The following is a 26,255-nucleotide window of genomic DNA, read 5'->3' on the forward strand; positions in this document are numbered from 1 at the left end:
AGTTGGTCGTTTGTGTATTTGGACAAGGACACTTCATTGTGGGGGACCATTTTTCTGCCTCCACCATTTGCTGCTGGAACCACTGAGATTCACAAACAACCGGTTTGGGGGCATGTTCTGAATTAGCCTTGTCAACTTGACGTCCTTTGTCATCACAATGACTTTCCTCGTAAGTAGGCCTACCCTATGATTAACTGGTTCATAAGCTGCAGAGAAGTCAACAAAGGCTGCTCCAGTTTTCAGACCTTCCTCAAACCATCTGATGTACTGAGTCAGATTCAGTACTTGATAAGTAAAGGACTTTCCTGGCCTGAATCTTGCCTACTTGAATGAGGAACTCAGTCACAAAGGGAGCAATGTGGTTAAGCAGGAGCCTTTCAAAGGGATTGTGTGTGTGACAGAGTAGAGAGATAGTTCTGTAACTCCTTGGGCTGACTGGGTCTTTGCCTAGCTCGAGTTAGGCAACTACCCTCAATTTCCTCTTGCCATATTTTTTTCATGCAAACAGTCGATTAATATGTCAGCAGCCATTGGGCTGCAACAGGTCCAATAAGTGTGATCTGCTCACAGAGGACATCTAATCCAGGTTCCTTGTTGCTCTTCATTATAATAGCATAGCACAAGCAGACAAGACGTTCATGCTGAATTGTCTTGTGTTTTCAAATGACTCTTCAGTTGGGATGCTGTCTCTTCTCTTTTAGGGAGGTTGGCCCTTCGCGGGCAATAAATAGGGTGACCATGACTGTACACAAGAAGATAGTGGGTCACTTGGTCGGTGGTCACTAGGGTATAGTTTGAGACTCGCATAGTCGTTTTCAATGATCCGAATTGTTTTCCTGGCTTTTCTGCTGTAGTGAGTCATATCCATTGATTTGTTAAATCACTGTCACTTTCTTTTGTTACTATCCATAATGGCAGTTGTCTATTTCCCCCCACATTCAAGTGTATCGGCACCAAAGGGGTAATTCTCAAAGCTCCTGAAAATTTTATTGTACAGCAGCTTCGTCATCCGTCAAGCCAGGAGAATAGTTTGTACGGCCTCCTCGTGGAATATTTTTATGTGATGATTTCTTCAACAGCTTTCCAAATGTGTCGTAATGAGTACGGAGTGCTGGAAGATCCTGTGGGTAGGTATTCGGATCTATGACAAACTGCTCCCAGATTGCTTTCTTCAGGGTGAAACGTCTGTGAAAGGGAACTGTGCGTGGAGTGATGTCTGCATTCACCTTCAGCCCAATCGGTCGATGTTGAGTGTGCGGGAGAGGGTCAAGCACAACCTTCTCACATTTTGTTCGGTGATGCAATCTGATTTGCATCTGACCAGTTCTCCTCAAGTTTTCCATTTCATTGGTTTATCTATACCCCCAGATAATGCTGTGACTGTTTAAATCCCCAATAATTACATTTCCTCGATCGGAGATGGCTTTTCGGGGAAGGGAGGAAGATTGGTTAGGAGGTTTATAGAAAGAACTTAAAGAAATACTCATAAGTTCAATGGTTAGGACTTTGCCCGTTAGCTTGATGAGAGGCCTACTCCTAATTAATTCTACTTAAACAGATATTTGACCTGCTAATTAACTGCTGAAATCAGTAATGCCCATAGAGAATGTATAGGGACTAACCGGTTTTAGTGAGCAACAGGCTCAGATTAGAGTAATTTTTGTTGTCTGCTTGATAGATTTACGACATACTGAATATCTCTTGATCTGTGTTTAAATCAGGGCAGGTGATCATTGGAAAGCTTTTTTTCACCAGGTTGTGCAGATAAACCAGCAATACAGCTTGAAGGTCTGCAAGTAGTCTATTGTGTTAACTGTCCCATTGCCCATGAATTGGTATGATAAAAAAAAAAAGGGGGGGGGGAGAAACCTTGCAACACAGGGAAATTGCCAGAATTGCAGATAAAAACTTTGATAGAGCATTGTGATTTACACATTTTAGTAGGTACCCCCAAAAGTAATTAGCTTTTGAGTTCACAATCACTACAGTTTAGTAATTATATTTGCCATACTGATAAATAATTTTGTTTTCCCATTGCAGACACTTTAAGACTTATTGAATGGTCTTGGATATGTATTTCCCTTCCTAACATGTACGATAAAAAGTTCCAAATAACAAACTACCCATTTCCTCTCCCATTGCCGTATGCTGTGAAAAGTTACATTTTTAAACTGAAAATTTTCACAAAATTCACCAAAAGTGTGCAAGATATCCGTCAATTTACTATGAAAAAGGGCCCCTTGCCAAACTCAGTAGCTTCGCTCCCTCGCTTTGTTTCTTGGAATTTTTGTAATCGTTTTGCCACCCCAAGGAAAAAATGTCTGCATACAGCCATGCCCTCTCTCAATATGCCGACTGCCTGACCAGATGGGTGAAACTAATTGTCATAAATGCTTACAATAATATAAGATGCATTTTGAGGACAAAAAAGGGAATTTTTGGGAGGTAACAGGCTTGAAATATCACCAAAAAGTGATGGTTGCTAGGGAAAATGCTGTTGCTAGGCAACACAATGGTTTCCATAGGTAACGGAAAAATCTATGAAGTACTCTATTATTTAGATTAGAACAGATAACATGACACAGCAGGGTATCTAAGAATGATTTATAACAATATTATAAAATCCATAAAATGATGCCGATATAGTCGTAAATACACACAAACATATTAGTGATATCCGTCACATGCAGGGGTTAATCAAACATGGCAATAATGTAATTTTTCATGATCATTAATGCATTATACATCCTAGTCTTCCTCTTTTATCCCTTTTTCATCAAAATTCACCTTCTTCATTAGTTTTTACAAATTAAAAACTAAAAAAAAATGATAAAATGAATTAATCTGGTCAAAAAATAAGAGAATATTGAAAAATGAATATGGTTGCTAGGGAAAAAATGTTGCTAGGCAACAGTTTTGAAATCAAATATAGATGAAATATATATTTGGTTGCTAGCCGTTATCATATCATTCAATCTGTAGTGATTTTATCCTCGTAAAGTCTATATTCATATATACATTAGTGTAATTAATTAACAAATATAAATGATAAGTTACTGCTTTGCATTTATCACAAAAATGGGCGTGGCCTATTCAAGGCTGGTTTCCATGGTGAAGCTACACTGTGCGACACTTTTAATTCTCAGTTCTAAAAAATTCAGAAAATTTCCTTCAAAATGATGCATGTTTTTGCTTTGATCCAGTCGGGGGGATTAAAGTCCCAAATTTTGGCCTCTCGCCGCTCGCCTAGTACGACCGCGCCGGCGCCCCAGATCCACCACATTTCTCCGAAGTGTTGACGCCCTCTAGGTTCGTGAATGTCTGAAGAACTAGCTCGAACGGACCGTACGGTAATATCTAGTCTTAATAGTTGCTTTATTAAACTTATAAGACCGGTTAAATTGCTCACTGCTCTGAAGCAATTCAAGGGTAAGTTTTATGGTATTATACTCCTTGAATTCCAATACATGATCGTGAGTAAGTATGGGCTACCGTACCTCGAGTGGCTCAACTCAAGCGACGTTCGTGCACTGCATGCACCACTCCACTTCATTTCACTACCGCTACACGCTCCACCTACCTACGTACCGTACGGTACCGTACCCTAACCCACGGAGCTCCGGCCCGGGAAGCGGCGCGGACCGGAGCCCAGGGCCAGGACTCGTCCAGGGTGTGGAAACGACCCACAACAAACAACAACAGGACTCGTCCGTGTAGTATAGTGAGTGCTTGTATTACCGACCGGCCTTGTATTACCGAACGCGCGCATCATACGCATCAGAAATAATTTCATACGCTCAAAATTTTGCAGAATCCTTCCAAAGAGAACTTGAATAGAAAGATGATGAAAAATGGTAAAAAACACATTTTCAAAGTCTTAATATTCTAAAAATAATAAAATATGGTCAAAATAGCTCATCAGTGATTTTGTTGTTTTCTCAACTTTTCCCATAGGCATAGAAAACACACGTTCGGTAATACGATACCTTTTTCAAGTGACCAAATTATTTCACATGCGAAGAGGGGTCCGATTGGAAGCTAATATCTTAAAAAGGAAATACAATTTCGGCAAAATTTTTACATATTTATATTTTGTAGGTAATTGTGTATTTATGGTGAAAGTTTGGTGAATTTTATGAGAAAAGTGTGTTGGATATGATTGAATTCATGAAAAGTGTTCGGTAATACGATCCACTACTATACTAGTCAAACACTCTTCAAAATGGGGTCGAAATGCCAATAGCACTCCAAATAAAACTTAAAAGGGGAAAAATAAATTATGCAGTTACCGGTACCTCGTCCTTGATTATTATGGATAGGGAGACCGCGCGGACGTCAATTGCATTCCGCCTTTTTTTTGTTACACGCCGCACGGACCTTCAACGAGCAGCTCACAAAAATATGACATGTCTCTCATTATTTTGCCATCACAAAACAAAATAGTCAATACCGTATATATAATCAAAATAAGCCAACATTTGGCAACAACAATTACCTTTACCTTTATTTTTACCCGAGATTCTGGAAGAATGCTGATGATCCCAGCAGTCGTGCTTCCAGTTCAAGTCCTTCATCCTTCTTGTGATGTTAGTTAGGTATCTTCATAGCAGTCTAGCTTGGAAATCTGCACCGTCCTCAATATTAGTGTGGTTTATGCATCATAGGGTGAGCAGTACCGCTGGTCTGCCCACACCTTGTCTAGCCTTATTTTGAAACTGTTCACCGTCTGAGCAGTGACTACCTCTTCGGGCAGCGAATTCCAGTCGTTTATGATACGCTGGCTAAAAACATCTTGTCTGATCTTCATCAAGCATCTGGGTTTGAGAGCTTCAGACTATGCCCTCTTGTGTTGCCTGTTGCATACACAAAGAAAGTATCACCTGGAATGCGTTCCAATCCATGGATTATTTTGAACACCTGTATCATATCTCCTCGTCTTCTGCGGTACTCAAGAGAAGGAAGATTGAGTGCTTTCAATCTCTCTGTGTATGTGCAGTTTCTGATGGAATAGATCATTTTTGTTGCTCTCTTCTGTACCTTCTCAATGGCTTTACTGTCACTCTTATTATCTAGGATACCATATACAGAGTTGCCAAAGTCAATGATCGGCCTGACAAGTCCTTTGTACAGTTTTGGGATTGTAGATTTGTCTCTACATTCAAAACTGCAGCGAATGCATAAAAGTATCCCATTGGCTTTTTTGACAACATATGCAACATGGTTATAAAATTTGAGATCTTCGTCAACCAGTATGCCAAGGTCTCTCTCCACTGCGGTATGCTCAAGAACGTCTTCTCCGAGTGAGTAGGAGTGTTTGACATTTCCAGGGCCTATGTGTAGTACTTTACACTTTTGGGAGTTAAAGTGCAATTGCCATCTATTACTCCAGTCAACTAGTGCATCAAGGTCAGCCTGAATAGCACAGAGGTCTTGATTAGTAGAGGCTTTGCCATATAGTTTAGTGTCATCGGCATATATCTTGACTTTCCCCTGAAGGCCGTCTGGTAGATCATTGATGCAGAGTACAAACATTGCTGGGCCGAGGATACTGCCTTGCAGCACTCCGCTCCTAACCCTTGTCCAGTCAGATAATTCATTATTGACTTTAACTCTCTGCTGTCTTCCTCGGAGAAAGTCTGATATCCAGGCTTTGATTTGGCCCCCTATACCATAAGCCTCAAGTTTGGAGAGGAGGCGCAGATGAGGGACACTATCAAAAGCTTTTTGGAAGGTAGATTACATCGATAGGACTTCCTACATCCAGCATCACTGTCCATTCCTCCATAACCGTCAAGAGCTGTGTCACACATGAGCGTCCAGGAACAAAGCCATGCTGTTCATCACACAAAAGATCATTTTCTATAAGGTGGCCAACTATTTCATCCCGAATTAGTGATTCTAGGATTTTGCAAGGTATAGATGTCAAACTGATTGGTCTGTAATTTCGAACATCCACCTTGCTGCCTTTTTTGTGCACAGGTACTACACGACTTACCTTCCAGACACTTGGTAGTTTGCCCTCTTTTAATGATGCATTGTAGATCAAGGCAAGGGGCTTTGCAATAGAAACAGCAGTTGCCTTCAAAACACATGGGTGGATGCCATCTGGTCCTGCACTCTTATATTTTGACAAACTCACTAGTTTCTTATAGACGTCATCTTCCGAGATGGAGATGGAAGTTAATGGCATTCCTGAATACTTTGATGCAAGTGAAGGGATGGATGTCTTATCCTCATCAGTGAAGGTGGTTGCAAAAAACTCATTCAAAGCATCTGCTTTTCCTTTATCTGAAGATATAGGAGTTCCGTCTGGCCCTCTGATTTCCCCTAATCTACAGGATGTATTGAGCTTGCTATGGGCATACCTCCAAAATGCTTTGGGGTTCTCATCAAGTATATTCTCAAGCTCATCAATGTCAAAATAGAACAGATCGTGGTGTTTTATCATGCTTTTGAAGCAACGGAAATGACCCCTCACTCACCGGTTTGAACAACGGTTCGTCATCGCGAGCGCTAACACACGCAAATTCGCATAGGTCGCATTTCCCCTCGAAATGGTCAGAGATTTTGGAGCAAAATTCCACTTTGAAGCATTTTCGACACTTGATCCTCACATCGTATGATCATGATCTACATGTATAATACTATATACCAAAAGAAAGGAAATAATTTGCTCTGTATACTCATATCGGTTTACAATTCACTCGCTTTCGCCCAAAAAAGATATAATGAGAAGTAACATTCCTTCTGCGATAGCGAGAGTACGATTAAAGTCTCTGTACGTAAACCGAGTCCAGTTTGCACTTTCGACAATGCTGAATCCGATTATGACATCATTTTTTCGCATATCCCTGAGGATCATGTGTCGGATTGCAATTCAAAATACCCTTACCATGCGAGTTTTTGAACAGCGAAAAAAGGGCGTGGTAAACCCGATGACGCCAGATTAAATACGCGCTTTCTTGATAAGTCATAGCGATGACGATCGCATTCGCCTCGCAATGGAGTCTCGCTAGAATAGCAATTATCTCCCATATAATCGTGTCGTGGGGAAATAGAGCGATCTCTCCGATTGCGGCGCGAACGGGATCTGTCAATATAATCCCTATGTCGCTTATAATTATGTTCTTCCCCTTGTCTACCGTCACGACTTACTGCATTGCCACGAGCATTGCGGTAATGCCGTGAACGTTGAGGGGAATGATCACGATCTTCCATCAACCTAGGATTCCTTCTTTCAGAGGAATCCAAACGATTATTATATCTATGAGAGACTTTACGTTCATTCCGCCAGCGATGGTGCCTGTCAATTGTGTGGGAGGATTCATCGCTGGAGGAACTTGAACTATAATATTCATAGTCCAGTGTCCCAGGCATATTATTTCAAATTTCATCCAAAATGTTTACACCAACATAGGAGGGAATATTCTTAAGCCTCTCGAAGATAAGATGTACAGTATCTTACAATTACACCTATAGCACTACTGATATACCTATACTACGATATACCTTTACTAAATACTCTACAAAATATCATAGGGTAAGTTACAGGGAGTTCAAATGAACAACCTGCGAATTGCGAAAATACAAGTCGCAAATTGTTTTACGAATGGTATTGAATAGATACAATTCGCAAAAGGAAATTCACAAGTCACGAATTGTAATACTACATAAATTACAAAGATCAAACTTGTGAACAGGAGTACACGAATTACGATAATTAAAAATGCTTAGATTTTACGCAACGCGCGCCACTTAAAGTAGACTTACAAACCTGAAATTCAGATGTGTAAAATTTTAGGCAATCAAATTTGAGCGAACGCACGCAATTTGGGCGCTAGGTGTACTCATGTATACAATAATAATCTGAAAATATTTACACAGACAAGTATTTAAAATGTAATAATTAGCACTCAGGATGCTGAATAATTTCCAGATCCCGTTTGTACAAGTGCACAACCCAAAATATCAATTTGTAAACAAAATTACAAATTGATATATATTCATGCACAAATTCATGCATGGATTCTTAATTGCACTATAATTATCTTGAGTGCCTGTCCGTTCTTGCAAAGTGCACAAAATTTAATATTTACAAGTTATACAGAAATAAATAGACAATGAGCTCTTACAAGTTCGTCGAAGACAACAATAAGTGAATGAGCTAAATCAAAATCAGGGAGCCCACTTGGCTTTGTGTCAGGCATCTTCTCGCCAAATAAATTGTAAATATTAAACACTCGGTCTACTTGACTGTATAACAGTATAACAAATAAATACTTTTACTGAACAAATGATTACACTTTTATTGCTGCCGAAATTCCTAAGCAGTGCAGCAATAACACTTGTCAATTTGTCGTATATCACTTTTCAGAATTTATTTACAAAAAACAGTCAATACGGCATGAATACAATATATACAAGTTTAAGCGACGCTTGGAGTGAGGGAGTAGGACTTGCTGCGATTACAAAAGAATTACATTAACGGTAAAGCCCAAATTACATGACTAATCAGATTCAGCAAATTTTATAAGACAAATGCCCACAACGAGCTAAGCCTTAAGAATACATTTCACCAGCATCTAAGCTTGAACCAAATAAGGCGATATTCGTAAGATGTCATTCATTAATTACAACCGCCGGAATTAACAGTTGAAAATTAAGCTAAGTCCAAACTGAAAATTAAATACCAAATGCGCTGTTACGCCCTAATAATTCAGTGGACAAACTCCAAAATCCAACTTGTCATTTATACTCAGTTATAGCTATAAGATTGCTAACTTCAAACTTGCTAATGAGCGGAGCCCACAGCTATCAAAAATGTAGAGAGGCAAGTACGAAATTGAATTCACGAACAAGTTTAAACAGTAAAGCAATATTTGGTATTAAACAAATCCCTAACCAAAATCATTTAGTAAAACTATGCTTAATAATTTTAATTAGGGGAAAGTTTAATATGTTTGGTTGAGAGTCTGCGAATTAAAAACCCTTTAACGAGTCCAGCTTAAGTGAAATGCCCAACCTTACAATCAGGGGCAAATGCACAATCTAAATTAGAACAAGTCAATGAACCTTTCGAGATAATAAATAATTTGACTCACTCCACTCTCCTCCTTTTCCTTTTTGTTCTAAATAAAATGGTAGAGGGGCACGTGTGGGAACTATGAGTGCCTGAATATGAAAAATACCAACTCCTATAAACAAGCTATATAATTCCCAGATAAATAAACGTGCGAATATTTATCAGATGTAATTGTGATTTATAAATGTTAAGCCTGTAATAATGGACTTAACTAAAAATGATACCGCAATTGATTACTGATAATAGAGGATATAATCGCGGGTGGTAAAATTAGTTTCCAATAAATCCTGTCCTCTAAATATCCAGAATAAACGACGACGCATAAACGTGCATTTCACGATCAATAGCGTTCGTCAAATAATTCTTTTTCTTCTTTTAGCTTCGCAAGAAAATGAGATAAGAAATTATCCGGCGCGAGAAACCTGTCTTTTATGTTTGCAAGAGGGCAACTCCGTTTTCAACCACGGTCTTCAAACTGTAACAAATTAATTTATTCAGGGCCAATTAGTTACTGAAATCAGAAAAGTAATGAGTACGGGATGGGAATAAAGATTAATGTAAGAGATCAACTATTACGGGATTTAAGTCTTTGCACTGCAATATTTTTTGGTAGCCGTATAGCGCAAAAACAAATCATTCAAAATATAATCAAGATCCGAGATCCCTCTCCCTACTCTTCAGACTGGCAACAGTATACGGCGCCAAAAACAAATATTAAATTACAAATACAAACTAGCTTTTGCCCGGGTCCCAACCAAAATGACCTATATGTGTAAACTACAATTATCTTAAAAACCTACGATAATTCCTTCCCTTTCCTTTCCTTTTTTGGAAGTGATATATACTTAAATCTACGTTTAGGAAAGCTATTTTAAGCGCTGAATTACTGTCATAAAATTATTTAATCAGCGCAGGTTCGAATTTAGACGTAGCGCCAATGTAGTAACCTTCGCCCGCCTTAGGTATAGACATGAGGGTTTACCTTGACCCGTCGATCAGTCCTTCTTAGGATCCGAGCCTGGTAATGTCCTCGAAGTATCCATACATGACGAAGCTGCTGATGATGACCGATACGCGATGCGGGCGATGGCTACCACTATAGATGTCTATTGACTCGAAGTGTATTCTCACAAGATAAACTCTGTACTCTGAAACTGACTGACTGAACGTTATAAACTGGGAAACTAACTTGGAAACTGACTTGACTCACTCGGAGATCGGGGCTCTTTATATACTCATGGCGTGGTCGCACGCATGGTCCGTCGCGGCACTATTGAGGTCACGACCCAACGTACCATGCGTGCGCCCACGATCCAGCCACGATCTCCATAATATACACATAAAACACTTTGAAATATTATTAAAAAGCTATTAAAATTATTCTATGGTTTAAAAACACAAGTTGATGAGTTTTGATGAAAATGTTTACACATTTATTTACGATATCCAAATTGGCAAATTTGACAAAGCTAAATATGTACGGACGGCCGGCCGCCGGCCCCTGAACCGAGTGATCGTGTTATGTTGGAAGTTTGATTGTACAACTAACCTCGCATGCTTGTGTGAGTGATCAGGTATACATGATTGCCTTGCACACATTAGATCACATGATCAGGGTCAAAGGTCATTTTGGGTCTATGGACATTTTATTATTTATATGAATGTTTTCTTAAATTGTGAATAATTATTCAATAGCTGTTTTCAGAGTCAGCACTGCTGCTATATCGAATCGCGTAATGCAGGCGAGACTGCCAGAGACGTTCCACTTGCTATGATATCTGCTTGCAAAATGATTTCACCCAGTGCGCTATACCGAAACGGTCCTGCACTGTACAAATCCAGATCCAGTTGATGATATCGTGATGCTTGTTGATTTGTAGATTCGGTTCTCTTTCTACCTCCTGGTCGCATCAGCAGTAACACGAAAGCTCAGCTGTATACTCTTATTCTTTACTTCTTACGCAACCTTCAAACAACTCACCAAAACCTAGATTCACTTCTAGTACTTGTTAACTTCACTACAATTTAGTCTCCTTTGAACTGCTGCTCTTCCATGGCAATGGTGCCGATGATCACTGAAGAATACAACAGAGGGAGCGAGATTGATAGTAGGGGGTGCTTGAACTTTAGCTTAAAACACATAAGCAAGGGTTGTAAATATCAATATTCTTTGATATCCAGAATGGGAAGGCTTTTTTTAGCAAGAGTTTCTGGATTTCAAAATACCATCTCACAATAATGATGAATAAATGATCAAATTAAAAATGTGACATTTAGCAAGTACATATTTGCATCTTGGACCAGGTGACCAAAGAGAGCACTACAACACTGGGAGTACAGCACTAAATGCACTTAGAGAAGAAAGGGATTTAGGGATTATCATTGACGACAATCTAAAATTCCACAAGCAAGTGTCAAATGCTGTCAATAAGGCAAACAGAGTACTGATCAGACGTACTTTCCAGTGCCTTGACTCTACCAAGACTATTCAGGGGCCAGTTGTAATACAGACAAGTTGATATAGAAAACTAAATCTTGTAATTTTTGTCTCGCCTGCATAGCAGAGCGAGACTATAGTATAGGCGCCGCTTTTCCGACGGCGGCGTCAACATCAAATCTTAACCTAAGGTTAAGTTTTTGAAATGACATCATAACTTAGAAAGTATAAATATAGACCTAGGTCATGAAACTTGGACATAAGGTTAATCAAGTATTACTGAACATCCTGCCTGAGTTTCAGGTCACATGACCAAGGTCAAAGGTCATTTAGGGTCAATGAACTTGACCATGTTGGGAGAATTATTTTCAAAATCTTAACCGAAGGTTCAGTTCTTGAAATGACATCATAACTTAGAAAGTATATGAACCTAGTTCATGAAACTTGGGCATAAGGTTAATCAAGTATTAGTGAACATCCTGCTCGAGTTTCAGGTCACGTGACCAAGGTCAAAGGTCATTTAGGGTCAATGAACTTTGGTCAAGTTGGGGGTATTTGTTGAATTACTATCATAACTTTAAAAATTTATGGATCTAGTTCATGAAACTTATACATAAGGTTAATCATGTATTAGTGAACATCCTGCCTGAGTTTCAGGTCACATGACCAAGGTCAAAGGTCATTCAGGGTCAATGAACTTTGGCCGAGTTGGGGGTATTTGTTGAATTACCATCATAACTTTGAAAATTTATGGATCTAGTTCATGAAACTTGGACATAAGGTTAATCAAGTACCACTGAATATCCTGTGCGAGTTTCAGGTCACATGACCATGGTCAATGGTCATTTAAGGTCAATGAACTTTGGCCGTGTTGGGGGTATTTGTTAAATTACCATCCTTACTCTGAAAGTTTATGGATCTAGTTCATTAAACATGGACATAAGAGTAATCAAGTATCAATGAACATCCAGTACGAGTTTCAGGTCACATGACCATGGTCAAAGATCATTAAAGGTCAATGAACTTTGGCCGTGTTGGGGGTATGTGTTGAATTACCATCCTAATTCTGAAAGTTTATGGAGCTAGTTCATAAAACTTGGGATATAAGAGTAATCAAGTATCACTAACATCCCCTGTAAGTTTTAGGTCACAAAACCAAAGTCAAAGGTCAGTTAAGGTCAATAAACTTAGGCCATGTTGGGGTAATTGTTGAATTGCCATCATAACTTTGAAAGTTTATGGATAGAGTGAATGAAATGTGGACATGGGTGTAGTTGACAAGTCTTCAGTCTCCGTTCAAATGTCATTTATGGTCAATGAACGTGGTATTATGTCATTATATGATTGGTGTTTTTGTGAATGATTATTTTATAGTAGTATTCAAAGTTAGCACTGCTGCTATATTAAATCGCGTAATGCAGGCAAGACTGCCAGAGGCGTTTCACTTGTTCCTTCTTCTAACAGTTATTCTCTTTGCTCTTTTATTTATCCATCCAGTATTGTTCCAGTGATATGGCAAGCCGTAGACATGCTGTCCTGACATGTATTAGACTCTTCTCTCGGCAGCAGCAGCATCGAGGTCTTGCAGATGCTTCCCCCAAGCAACAATCTCTCTGGGCTAATGTAGATGCTAAGATAGAGCTTGCACTCCCAGAAAAACTCAAACCATTGTGGAACCACCCGGCAGGTACATGTATATACAACATTGCTTTCTCGATCTAAAAAAAAAAAATATGATGGCAACAAACACCGGAGGTCTGTATGATGCAGACTTTATGATCTAGCTGCCGATCCCCGGCTGCTCAGCCCTGGTGTAGTGGTAGTTGCTATAATGGTAAAGTTTATAGGCATAACTGTGATGGTACAAGATTTCACATGAGGTGAAAGAAATATGCGCCTTGTTGAATAGTGAGTCTCTTCCTCCCACCAAATGCAAAATGTTGTACCATTGCATGCATGAGAGTATTCTCTATTTGTGTTGTAATGCCTCAGAAGTTATACCTTGGTCACATTTGTTCTACGGCGGCCGTACGGCGAGTCGAAAACAGCCGTTTTAACATTTTTTTGTACCAGCTACACATAGGTGGTTTGAATAAAAATGAATAAAACGGCTGTTCTCGACTCGCCGTACGGCCGCCGTAGAACAAATGTGACCAAGGTATAAGTGAACATTCAAACAATAATCAATTTTCCCTAATTTATTTTATGAAAATGACGAAATAATTAAAATACCTCAATCGCGCTTCATATCTGTTGCCGCAGCCATGCTCATTTAGCCAGTAGACCCAACACGTATTGCACTTACATTTATTTACTAAGCGCAGTGAATTGAATCGTATTGACCCGAATTCACAAAGGTGGTTTTTTGAACGGATGGTTTATGCAGATTTCTTGAATGAATTATGCTTAATTTACTACGTATCCTGAATAGTGAACCGATACTCGCTTTTGTCACAGTGCGCCAAATTGACGCCTGTAGTCATGGTTAATACCTCAGTCACATTTGCTCTATGGCGGCCGTACGATGAGTCAGAAACAGCCGTTTTATTCATTTTTATTCAAACCACCTATATGTAGCTATTACAAAAAATGTTAAAATGGTTGTAGAGCAAATGTGACTGAGGTATTGGTGCGCTATTTTATTCAAATTCAGATTTATTCAGGAGTCCACTGTTCAAAACAGTGGACTCGTAATTGAAATAGCGTACTTAACAATGGCAACAGGCGTCAATTTGGCGCACTGACAAAAGTGCTCATTGGAAACTTTTTGTATATGTGGTTAGGGTATTAAAGCGTAATTTATACAGGAAATCTGCATAAACAATAGGTTCAACCGATGGCTTTCATTCGGGCCATTGTGATGTCACCACCTAAGCCATGCAATGATATGTTTTGGATGTATGCAACTAGGGCTGGGACTAAAACCCGGGTACCCGGGTCCTGCCCGAAAGCCTCGGGTACCCGGGTAAAAAAATCAATACCCGATACCCGAAAATTGCTTACCAGTAACGTATTTGCGTAGTGCATAGTGTAAGACATGATTGTAACTCATCACAAAAGTACACAAGTCTCATTTTGAATCTCACCAATTGACCTCAAAATATCCATAAATATACAAGTTTTTCAAGTGATGATGTGACTGAGATTGTTCGATCGTTTCTTAATTGCAGCTTGAGCATACGAAGCGCCAGCCAACCACGTTCGTGTTACCATTTTCAGTTCATCATAAACCGAAAATAAGGTATATCGCTAATCAGAATCGCAATACATCATGGGATCGAAAAGGGGCAGTTAGCTAGCTCTGCACGTGCGCAGAGCTAGCTAACGGCCCCCTTTCGATCCTGTGATGCATTGCGGTTCTGATTAGCGATATTCCTTATGGTAACCCGATCATGATTGGCTGGCGCATTTGGCGCTCCGAAACTACCCGGAAATCAATTGACTTTGTGCATGTAGTGATAGATTCTACAAACTCACGAACACGATGTAATATCGACGCTACTTGGTAAGATTTCGATGGAAAAGCAAGAAGTAATCAAAATTTGCTTACCTGTGTGATATCGGTAAGAAAACAGATCCTCCGAGAATACCTTTCATAATTAATATGAAATATAGGAAAGTGGAATTCTAGGTCGATTTTGGTACGAGGTGACAGAGTATTGCAGACTTGTTTAGATGGAATACTGCGTGGGGCACGGGAGGCTTGCACTGCGCATGCTTACTATATTTTCATTCATAAGTGGCTGGATGACGTCGCCTATGGGATTTTTCCACCAGTCATATTTCATGCGACATGAATTTCGGGTACCCGCCCGAAAATTGCCACGGGTACCCGAAAGTCCCAGGCCTATATGTAACAATACAAATGCTGCACCATTCAATCTCTCATTTGCTTGCATCCAACAATCTAAATAGATCTGTGTTTACAAAACTCTATGATGAAACATTCACCTGGTGTTTTCTGATCTTAAATTCTAACTAGATCAGAAAAAATGCCAGGTTTTTTGGTAGGTTGAATGGAAAGGATTCCATATTTTCTGGAATGGAATACATGCTTTATTCTTACTGCAAAGTCTTATGTCAAGTCACTCAAGTGTACTTGTAACACATTTTTTTGGTCGATGTGAATAGTATTATGCAAGATGAATTTTTTTGTAATTAATAATTTATACCAGTTTAATTCCACTTTTGTTTTTCTCTGCAGGAATGAAAACTATTCACTTCTGGGCTCCTTGTTTTAAATGGGTAAGTGATTTTCATTTAATGCAAGTACAATTTACAAACTTTCTTTTCTGAATTTTTTTGTTATATAGTTTGTATCTGTAGAATATCAATATCAAGGTCTAATGTGTCACCTGCACAGTGCTAAATACAGTTTTTAAAATGCCTCATATTAACTCAGGGATGCCACTTTTCCGTATTTATACGGAATTCCGGCTTTTTTCCTGCTATCTGTCTTATTTCCGTATTTCCGACTTTTCCTGTTTTCTGTGTATTAAGAAATACGGAAAGTCCTCCTTTTTTCCCCCCTATTTCTTCCGATTGCGATGCATGTCGATCGACCGAGTGAGAGATATTTCCCCGAGATATTTGCTTTATACAGTACATAAATTATAAACGCGCGCACTGCCTACTACGTTCATTGGGTTATGCTTTTATCAAGGCTTTCTGATTAGAATTATCGATATCCTGGCCAATCAATGCGAGCGACAAGTTCCAAACGCACGCACATAGACGAGCGCAAAGTAGCGGCACGAATCGCGGTATAATAGTGACTGGTAAATACGTCTGTACAGATGATGACGTCATCCAAGATGGCAACTTACGATGACCAACGAAGGAATCGAGGATGACTAAGTTTTGATCATCATTTGAAAGAAATTAGCGGTTACTGCGGTCTAAGGTACGATGTTTCTGAATTTCATATATTTTCTTGTAAGTTTGGATGTAAGTATTTTTTTATAATGTGACATTTTATGTACCAAAAACGATCCGAAAATCGGGTTTCCGCCGAGTGTTAGATCTAACGTTACTGCTGCATGCTGATAAGCTGAAAGCGGGCCTGAGCTCCTTGGGTTACGTATCAGCTAGCCCCGGCCGCGCGCTTTGCGGGCCGGAGCTCCCTTGGTTAGCTGATACGTTGTCTTTATGTACGGGCCAACAACTCTTCAGTCTATGTATTGGTGAGTGGAGCCAACGCGGTTCAGCTAAACAACCAAAATACAGAGACTGAAGCTTTTGGTCTAGCGTTCTATGAGAAACACACAACTAAATGCCATCAGTTTTTCAAACCTAATTGGTCCTCTCCCCTCCCCTAAATTTGAGGTGGGGGCGGACCCCCCCCCCTCCTAATTTTTTTTTTTTTTTTTTTTTTTTTTTTTTTTTTTTTTTTTTTTTTTTTTGCTTGTCCAATTTTTTACCTGTGACATGTGTCCATCCCAAAATTAAAGGTGGACCCCCCCAAAAAAAAAATTCTTGGACACTATCCCGGCCCGCGATAAGTTTCAGTATTTTTGGAGGACACCTAGTGGCATCCCTGATTAACTTCATTTTATAGGTGTATTTACCTTTTGAGTAATTTATACTATTAATAAAAATTGTGTACATTGCCACTTGCTCGTCATATTAACTGGGTTCCAAAAGAAATTGATCAAACTATACAAAGGCACTGCACAAATTCCACTCAGTCAAAATGAACAATATTTTTATACAGACTAGGTCCAATAATGTTCACAGAGTACACATCAATAATTAAGAAATTGGTTAATTTAAAATAATTTTTTTTAAATGACTGGAGCAATCACACAGTGACACACAGATCCCTGGGTGATAACCCGATAATCTGAACACACCGTTATCTGTGTGTGGCTGAGTGAGATACACACAGACAAAATATATTGTTCAGATTATCTCCCCCTTGCCTGGACATCCCCAGGGGGTTTTGTGTGTGGCTGTGTGATTGGTCCAGTCATTTTATTTCAAAGATTATTGAAGCTAGCCTGTTTAAAAATATTGTTCATTTTACCTGCGTGGAATTTGTGCAGTGCCCTTATCAAGTTTGATAAGTTTCTTTTGGAACTCAGTTTATATATGCTGTGCCTTTCTGTTTTTTTTTCTTTTTTTCTTCTTGGATTTATTCTTTGGAGTTACTGCTACATATCTCGAAGTCTGCAGTATTTCTTTCTTTAAATGCGTGGATAAGTGAACAGAAAACAATTTTTGATACTCTCATTTCATACTTAGTGCCTTGTATTTGCTGGAATCGCTGATTACACTCGTCCTGCAGAGAATTTAAGTGTTAGACAGTCTGGTGCTCTAGCTGCTACAGGTAGGGAATGTTCAGGTTACTCTACACTATTTATCAATTAAGTGTTAGACAGTCTGGTGCTCTTGCTGCCATAGTTAGGGAATATTCAGGTTATTCTACACTATTAATCAATTAAGTGTTAGACAGTCTGGTGCTCTAGCTGCTACTGGTAGGGAATGTTCAGGTTACTCTACACTATTTATCAATTAAGTGTTAGACAGTCTGGTGCTCTAGCTGCTACAGGTAGGGAATGTTCAGGTTACTCTACACTATTTATCAATTAAGTGTTAGACAGTCTGGTGCTCTTGCTGCCATAGTTAGGGAATATTCAGGTTATTCTACACTATTAATCAATTAAGTGTTAGACAGTCTGGTGCTCTAGCTGCTACTGGTAGGGAATGTTCATGGTACTCTACACTATTTATCAATTAAGTGGTAGACAGTCTGGTGCTCTCACTGTGAAACATTGAAGACCTGTTTCACAGAATCTTAGCAAAAATGAGACATCACTAAAAAGCTTTTTCCAAAAAACTTTTTTATATTGCAGGCAAACTGGTGGCTTTTATAGGGCATGTTTCTCAGCAAGGGGGGGGGGGGGGGTGTCTAACAATGTGGGAATGCTATGAATCCACTGTGACCTAGTGGATGAGTCTCTGGACTTTGTAACAGAGGGTCGTAGGTTCAAATCCCAGCCATGGCATAGTTTCCTTTAGCATGAAATTTATCCATATTTCACCGCACTCAACCCTGGTGAGGTAATAAAATGTTTGAGTTATGTTGCACCAAGTGGTATGTGAACATTGTGATCTAACATAGAGTTTGTGGTAGAGCAATTGTTACTGACGATGGTTCACCACTCCTTAGCTTTGTCTGATCAGTGTTCCTGTATTACTGGTCTATTAGGATTAGGCTGGATATTCTACTGAGGGAATACCATGCCCAAATATGTCTCATAACTGGAGAATTGTGGCCAAGTGGATTAGTATCTGGACTTTGAAACAGAGCATGGCATATTTTTCCTTCAGCAAGAAATTTATCCACACTGTGCTTCACTCAACCCAGGTGAGGTATAAACAAAAAAATGGGTACCGAGCAGGAGTTTATTCCTTGACATGATTGTATGAACTTGCACAAGGCTTGCTAGGCTTAAGCCATTATAATAATATCCAAGTCCCTTTGGAAGCAGCTAGAGATGTTTAGATGGATGCACTATACAATGACTGAATGCTATTCTTATTAAATCTAGTTGTGGGAATGAAGAGGTGCTAAGCTGTATAGCAGTATTATAGAACCCAATTCAAGCTTGGTCTCTCTAGCAATTAATAGAGCAATTTTTGAAGAGCCATGCATATCATTGATTTCAATTGACAGCTATTACATGTTTATGTAAGCCATTGAAAATACTCTTATCTGATTGGCTGAGAACAATACTTTTTATGAAACCCTCTCTTAATGGAATGCAAGAGATTTCATAGCTAACTGTGGTATTTCTTATTCATCCTCGTGAAATAATTATTTAAGGGATTGAATTGATATTGCTTGCTGTCCCAACAGGTGTAATTTGGGCTAGATACTCAATAGTGATCATCCCTAAAAACTGGAATCTGTTCAGTGTTAACTTCTTTCTTGGTCTGACTGGACTCATGCAACTTCTTAGGATTTATTTGTAAGTAATTCACAAGTATTTTTATCTCCTTTGGATGTGGTGCCCAGTAAGCAACACTTCAGTCACAAAGTTATTTGCTAGAGAAAATGTGAAACCAAGTTTATTTGTTTTGAATGGTAATGTTTAATGGGTGAGACCAACCCAACAAAAATGTGATTAGAATAAATGCATGAAATCTTTCAAGTATTATGTCAGAAATTCTATCCAAATTTGATGTGAATGAAAAAAAGTAATGATATTTCAGAGTTTGCTTATTTTTTACAATACAGGGGTTTAATTTTTCTTTATTCATTCAAATCAACTTTTTGGGGAGGAACTTGCCCAACATACATCTATATAGGAACAGTGTCGTTTTTGGAGATACTTTCACAGTTTCCCTTTATTCTTAATACATGTATGCAGGCAGCCACCCTATGCGTCCTATAATTAAAATCGAATAAATTTCTCCTTTTTTTTGAATGGTTCGTGATGACTGCAAACATTTTCTCCTAGAAGCTGATATGAAATGATGTGTTTGATGATATCATGAATACACAAGTAAACCCATTCTTAACCCTAACTTACTTGGATTATTTTGCGAGCTTAAAGTCCCGGGGGGGGGGGGGGGGCTTTTTTTTAGCCCCCGTAAGATCTCAGCCACGGATCATGTGATTGTGAAAAAAAATTGCACAAAAGTAGATAATGACATAATCTATGCCGTTGCGCAGGTAAATTGCACAAAATTCATAGATATTTTTTACATGAATTAATTATGCTGATTTATACATGAAAATCACTTTTTGCTCTAATTCACTAAACATAGCTCCTATTGTTTATGGGATTCCTAACTGAAGAAAATAATTATGGTACCAAAATCAGTTTCTCATGTATGTTGAATTTCTTTGTTTTAAAAAAAAAAAATTTATTTTATTTTTGTTTATTCATCAGGACATTTTTTCAGTCATAAACGGCATCAAATTAAATGACTATTGTCAATAAAAGTGAGAATAATCACTAATGAATGTTAGATGAAACAGATTTTGAATTGACTTTGTACATGATACGTTTTTGAGCAACGTTGGTTGACATGCACTTCCATAATGTTGCATAATTTCGTAACTGCGTGCCCAAGCATCACAAATTTTGTCTCAAAATTTGTGCGAGACTTGAAAGTAAAAAGGCACAGTCAAAAAATTTGTGCGACAGATATATTGTGAAAAAATGTTATTGTCGAGAGGGAGGGGGAGGGGGGTGAAGAGGCCCCCCAGGTAAGCTAGTGTTAATTTTTCTGAGAAAATGAATTTTTTATGAAGTTTATAATCACATACTCAAGCTGCTCTTGTGTATTATTACAAAACCAAATTCATTAACTGTTAATCTTTGATGGAATTTTGCTAAATTTTCACCAATATTTTCCCAATTTTGATTTTAACTAAATTGATGCCTGGATGAACTTCCTTTTTAAAGTTGCATCCATTGTTTTCCTTTGAAACATTTGGTCAATAATGTTTGTGCTTTTCCTTGGTCTTAGATATACAAAGGAGCAAGAGAAACTGGCAGCAGAGAAGGCCTCAGAATTAGCTTCAGAGTCAACTGCCACAGCTGTCACTCAAGCTTGATGACAAGTCCATCCAAATCACTTGATCTTCCAGACACACTATGATGGTAGACCTACAACAGGAGATCACATGGTCTTGACGATGATGTATTGAGTTTGGTGATATGACTATGATTGTCACCCTGCTGAAGGTTTGATGATGATTGAATTCTGATAGAAGAAATCTTATTATGAGTATATACACTAGCATATTCACTTGTCACTCATTGAAAATAACATGAATGGTTCTGGGAGTCAAGTTTTCACAATATATTGTGTTTCTCCACCTGTTTGTCTGCATTATGCCAATTAAAAGAGCAAAAAAAAAAAATCATCTATGAATTATAGATAATATAGTGAGATTTATTAAACAATCCTACTGCGTGTATCCTCCTTCACTCATTTTGATTATCATTGGAAGTCAGGTATATCTAGGTCCTGTTTCATAAAGGCTTGTTATAATAACAAATTTACTATTAGCCAATCAGATTGAAGGATTTCAGTACTTGTTAACCATAATTTGCAAATGTGTTATTATAACACGTTTTATTAAACATACCCCAGACCTGATTTACAATAGCAAAGAGACAAAAGGTAATTAATAAACAGGAAATAATTGCTATATTTTTATTATACAAGATATTTAGACAAGCGAAAATCAAACAATAAGGACCAATTTTGTTCTCACTGATGTAGGTAGAGAGCATCTTCCTCGTTCTTATCTCATTTAGCTACATATCCCATCCATGCAAGGAATAAAACGTTTAAAACTATTGAGATGTTTCTGAATATTTCAAAGCTGTTTTAATATTGAAGAATGTTCATGAAATGTCAATTTATTGTTTCAATATATTTATGCAGCTCAGAATGCAATGCACAAATATTATGTTTACACAAAGGGAATATTTGAGATGGGCCCACACATGAATTTCTTTGAAATGTTGCAATTTCTATGTATGTTTGTATGTATAATTATTAATTGGAAAGCAGGGTTAACATTGTACTATTATGCTGATGTAGGTTTTGATGAACTAGACACATTAGTATAGTTAGATTTAGCATTGCACATACACACAGGAAATTAGCATGATTTGAATGATGGTCTGTTTATAATGTGCATTGAAATCAGAAGTGACAAAAGGGTATACATGTAGATATTTGTGTGTTTCACTCCTAGCTTTCTAATCAAGATAAAACACCTGACTTGCTGCTACTTTGAAAGCACAGAATGCTTGATGCCCCTGAATAAATCCTTTTTTTTTTCCAGCATAATTCTACCAGCTCTTCTATGTTGTCACACATATCTATAAAGGAAAGGTTCATGGACTCATCTAAAACAAACATTGATGTGTATGCCCACTATTTATTAATTTTACTGCCGTGATTATCATTTTTCAATAACTGTTTGAAAATTCTTAATAATTTTGTTTGTGCTAGTCTGAAAAACTGTATTTCCCTCTCCATTGAAGATGGATGAATAATAATTGTTGTTTACATGAGTCTACATTTTGAAAGAACTTGCATGATTTACTCAAATAATTCTTAGTTTTCCACAGGTAATCTTTTTTGCAATTTTAGTGTGAGTTTGAAAAATAAGAATTGTTAGTTGTACAAAAAATGGCAAATTTAAAGCAATCCAGCTAATCATGCCAGTAAGAAAATTAAAATTTTCTTGCTCTTCAAAATAATACATGTATGTATATGTTGCTCATCTTTGGCAGATGACATAGTGACAATATGTTAACACAAGGCTGAAATTGTACAGAGTTTTTGACTTTTGAAATACATGTACATGTAATGAATATGGTTGAAACACATCCTATAAAAGTTTATTTTATATAATTAGGTTTATTGCCCATACATACATAGTACAAGTGAATAAGGCAGGGCTACTCTACGACTGTTGAAATAAGTGATGGATTTTCGGTCCAGGGCTTTTTATTGCATTGATGGCATTGATAGCCCAAATGCACAATATGGTACATTGGTTTGTAACCTGCATATGCAGATTTAATTTGTTGTTACTATCAATTCACTGTACATGAATTGAGAAATGGTCCTATGCTGAAAGGATGTTTTTTATCACTGAGTGCATTTATGAAGTTGGGACTTTTCATCCTGTCTACATGCTAGTACTTTTGATAATTATCATCTGCAAAAATAGATTAAAACAACGTTATTATTTAAACTTATATAATACAGTGTAGGTATATATATAACTTAAATGATATGCGTATTGCTTAAAACTGCATAAATCCTTATCATTGAGCAATATCAATAGACTGTGTAACCTTATTTTCCTGTGCAGCTCCAGGAGTGCGTGTGCATAGAGTACATTGTTTTGTAACACTGGATCAGATGTCCATGTTGGAAATGATAGCTTTTTCATATTCATTTATGTATTTATAACACTTTATTGTATTTGCATATTAAACAGGACTATGAGCTGAATTAACATTTCTTCAAAAAAGAATGAAATCTGTGATAACATTCAGATCATGCATGTTATTCATTGACATTGAGTTTCTAAAACATGTTCATTTTAAATATTTCAACTTTAACAAAAAAATAAAGATTATAATCTGAGCCCATGGCAGAAAGAGTTCCATTCAAAAGTAATTATAAGAAACAAAGAAAACCTGACCTTCAACATATCAAAATATGAGCTTGATATACAACACAATAGACCGCTTCTAGCCTTAGATCATGTAGTAGCAAACATATGAGCTTGATATACAACACAATAGACTGCTACTGGCCTTAGATCATGTAGTAGCAAACATATATATGAGCTTGATATACAACACAATAGACTGCTTCTGGCCTTAGATCATGTAGTAGCAAACAAATATATGAGCTTGATATACAACACAATAGACTGCTACTGGCCTTAGATCATGTAGTAGCAAACATATATATGAGCTTGATATACAACACAATAGACTGCTACTGGCCTTAGATCATGTAGTAGCAAACATATATATGAGCTTGATATACAACACAATAGACTGCTTCTAGCCTTAGATCATGTAGTAGCAAACATATATATGAGCTTGATATACAACACAATAGACTGCTTCTGGCCTTAGATCATGTAGTAGCAAACATATATATGAGCTTGATATACAACACAATAGACTGCTACTGGCCTTAGATCATGTAGTAGCAAACATATATATGAGCTTGATATACAACACAATAGACTGCTACTGGCCTTAGATCATGTAGTAGCAAACATATATATGAGCTTGATATACAACACAATAGACTGCTACTGGCCTTAGATCATGTAGTAGCAAACATATATATGAGCTTGATATACAACACAATAGACTGCTACTGGCCTTAGATCATGTAGTAGCAAACATATATATGAGCTTGATATACAACACAATAGACTGCTTCTGGCCTTAGATCATGTAGTAGCAAACATAAGCTTGATATGCTACACAATAGACTGCTACTGGCCTTAGATCATGTAGTAGCAAACATATATATGAGCTTGATATACAACACAATAGACTGCTTCTGGCCTTAGATCATGTAGTAGCAAACATATATATGAGCTTGATATACAACACAATAGACTGCTTCTGGCCTTAGATCATGTAGTAGCAAACATATATATGAGCTTGATATACAACACAATAGACTGCTTCTGGCCTTAGATCATGTAGTAGCAAACATATATATGAGCTTGATATACAACACAATAGACTGCTACTGGCCTTAGATCATGTAGTAGCAAACATATATATGAGCTTGATATACAACACAATAGACTGCTTCTGGCCTTAGATCATGTAGTAGCAAACATATATATGAGCTTGATATACAACACAATAGACTGCTTCTGGCCTTAGATCATGTAGTAGCAAACATATATATGAGCTTGATATACAACACAATAGACTGCTTCTGGCCTTAGATCATGTAGTAGCAAACATATATATGAGCTTGATATACAACACAATAGACTGCTACTGGCCTTAGATCATGTAGTAGCAAACAAATATATGAGCTTGATATACAACACAATAGACTGCTACTGGCCTTAGATCATGTAGTAGCAAACATATATATGAGCTTGATATACAACACAATAGACCGCTTCTGGCCTTAGATCATGTAGTAGCAAACATATATATGAGCTTGATATACAACACAATAGACTGCTACTGGCCTTAGATCATGTAGTAGCAAACATATATATGAGCTTGATATACAACACAATAGACTGCTACTGGCCTTAGATCATGTAGTAGCAAACATATATATGAGCTTGATATACAACACAATAGACTGCTACTGGCCTTAGATCATGTAGTAGCAAACAAATATATGAGCTTGATATACAACACAATAGACTGCTACTGGTCTTAGATCATGTAGTAGCAAACATATATATGAGCTTGATATACAACACAATAGACTGCTTCTGGCCTTAGATCATGTAGTAGCAAACATATATATGAGCTTGATATACAACACAATAGACTGCTACTGGCCTTAGATCATGTAGTAGCAAACATATATATGAGCTTGATATACAACACAATAGACTGCTACTGGCCTTAGATCATGTAGTAGCAAACATATATATGAGCTTGATATACAACACAATAGACTGCTTCTGGCCTTAGATCATGTAGTAGCAAACATATATATGAGCTTGATATACAACACAATAGACTGCTACTGGCCTTAGATCATGTAGTAGCAAACATATATATGAGCTTGATATACAACACAATAGACTGCTACTGGCCTTAGATCATGTAGTAGCAAACATATATATGAGCTTGATATACAACACAATAGACTGCTTCTGGCCTTAGATCATGTAGTAGCAAACATAAGCTTGATATGCTACACAATAGACTGCTTCTGGCCTTAGATCATGTATTTAGTAGTAAGCAATATGCAGATGTGCTTTTAGTGTCATGTACTTACTCCTTTGTAGATCTTATCATGTTGGATCATTGAAGATATTTAATTTGGTTGGTAATCAAATTTGCTCTGTGCTGTAAAACTTGTTTCAAGAAGTATTCAAAAAGTGTTCAGTATTTTAATACCTCGGTACAAGTTTAAATGTAAAATGAGCAGAAGTTATATCATATTTTAGATTTGAAAAAGAAAATATGCACGATGCAAAATTAGAAGAAAAAAAAAGGGAAGACGGTTTTT

The 26,255-nt window shown here is 37.6% G+C and overlaps 1 protein-coding gene across 2 annotated transcripts; it reads left to right on the forward strand.

Annotated features, from left to right (window-relative positions):
• The first annotated feature begins 3,279 nt into the window (after positions 1-3,279).
• On the forward strand, positions 3,280-26,255 carry LOC129258695 (mitochondrial pyruvate carrier 2-like). 2 transcript variants are annotated; one of them, XM_054896927.2, is made up of 6 exons: positions 3,280-3,429; positions 13,017-13,206; positions 15,724-15,764; positions 17,763-17,847; positions 19,381-19,492; positions 21,003-26,255. In XM_054896927.2, the coding sequence occupies exons 2-6, from the start codon at positions 13,032-13,034 to the stop codon at positions 21,088-21,090; spliced, it is 501 nt and encodes a 166-aa protein (XP_054752902.1). In that variant the 5' UTR covers positions 3,280-3,429; positions 13,017-13,031; the 3' UTR covers positions 21,091-26,255. The 2 variants fall into 2 exon arrangements, with proteins under 2 accessions (XP_054752902.1, XP_063954913.1); XM_064098843.1 differs by having other exon boundaries at positions 3,280-3,350; positions 21,003-22,870.

Source organism: Lytechinus pictus, chromosome 4 (genome assembly GCF_037042905.1).
Source record: "Lytechinus pictus isolate F3 Inbred chromosome 4, Lp3.0, whole genome shotgun sequence".
NCBI lineage: Eukaryota > Metazoa > Echinodermata > Echinoidea > Temnopleuroida > Toxopneustidae > Lytechinus > Lytechinus pictus.

What these genes read in the sequence shown, in the direction of transcription:
- LOC129258695 (XM_064098843.1), top strand. Translation starts at nt 3,318, where the DNA reads ATGTCTGAAGAACTAGCTCGAACGGACCGTACG. An exon ending in TGGTGCTCTAGCTGCTACAG is followed by an intron (nt 17,848 to 19,380) that starts GTAGGGAATGTT and finishes CTGTCCCAACAG; the next exon opens with GTGTAATTTGGGCTAGATAC. An exon ending in CAACTTCTTAGGATTTATTT is followed by an intron (nt 19,493 to 21,002) that starts GTAAGTAATTCA and finishes CCTTGGTCTTAG; the next exon opens with ATATACAAAGGAGCAAGAGA.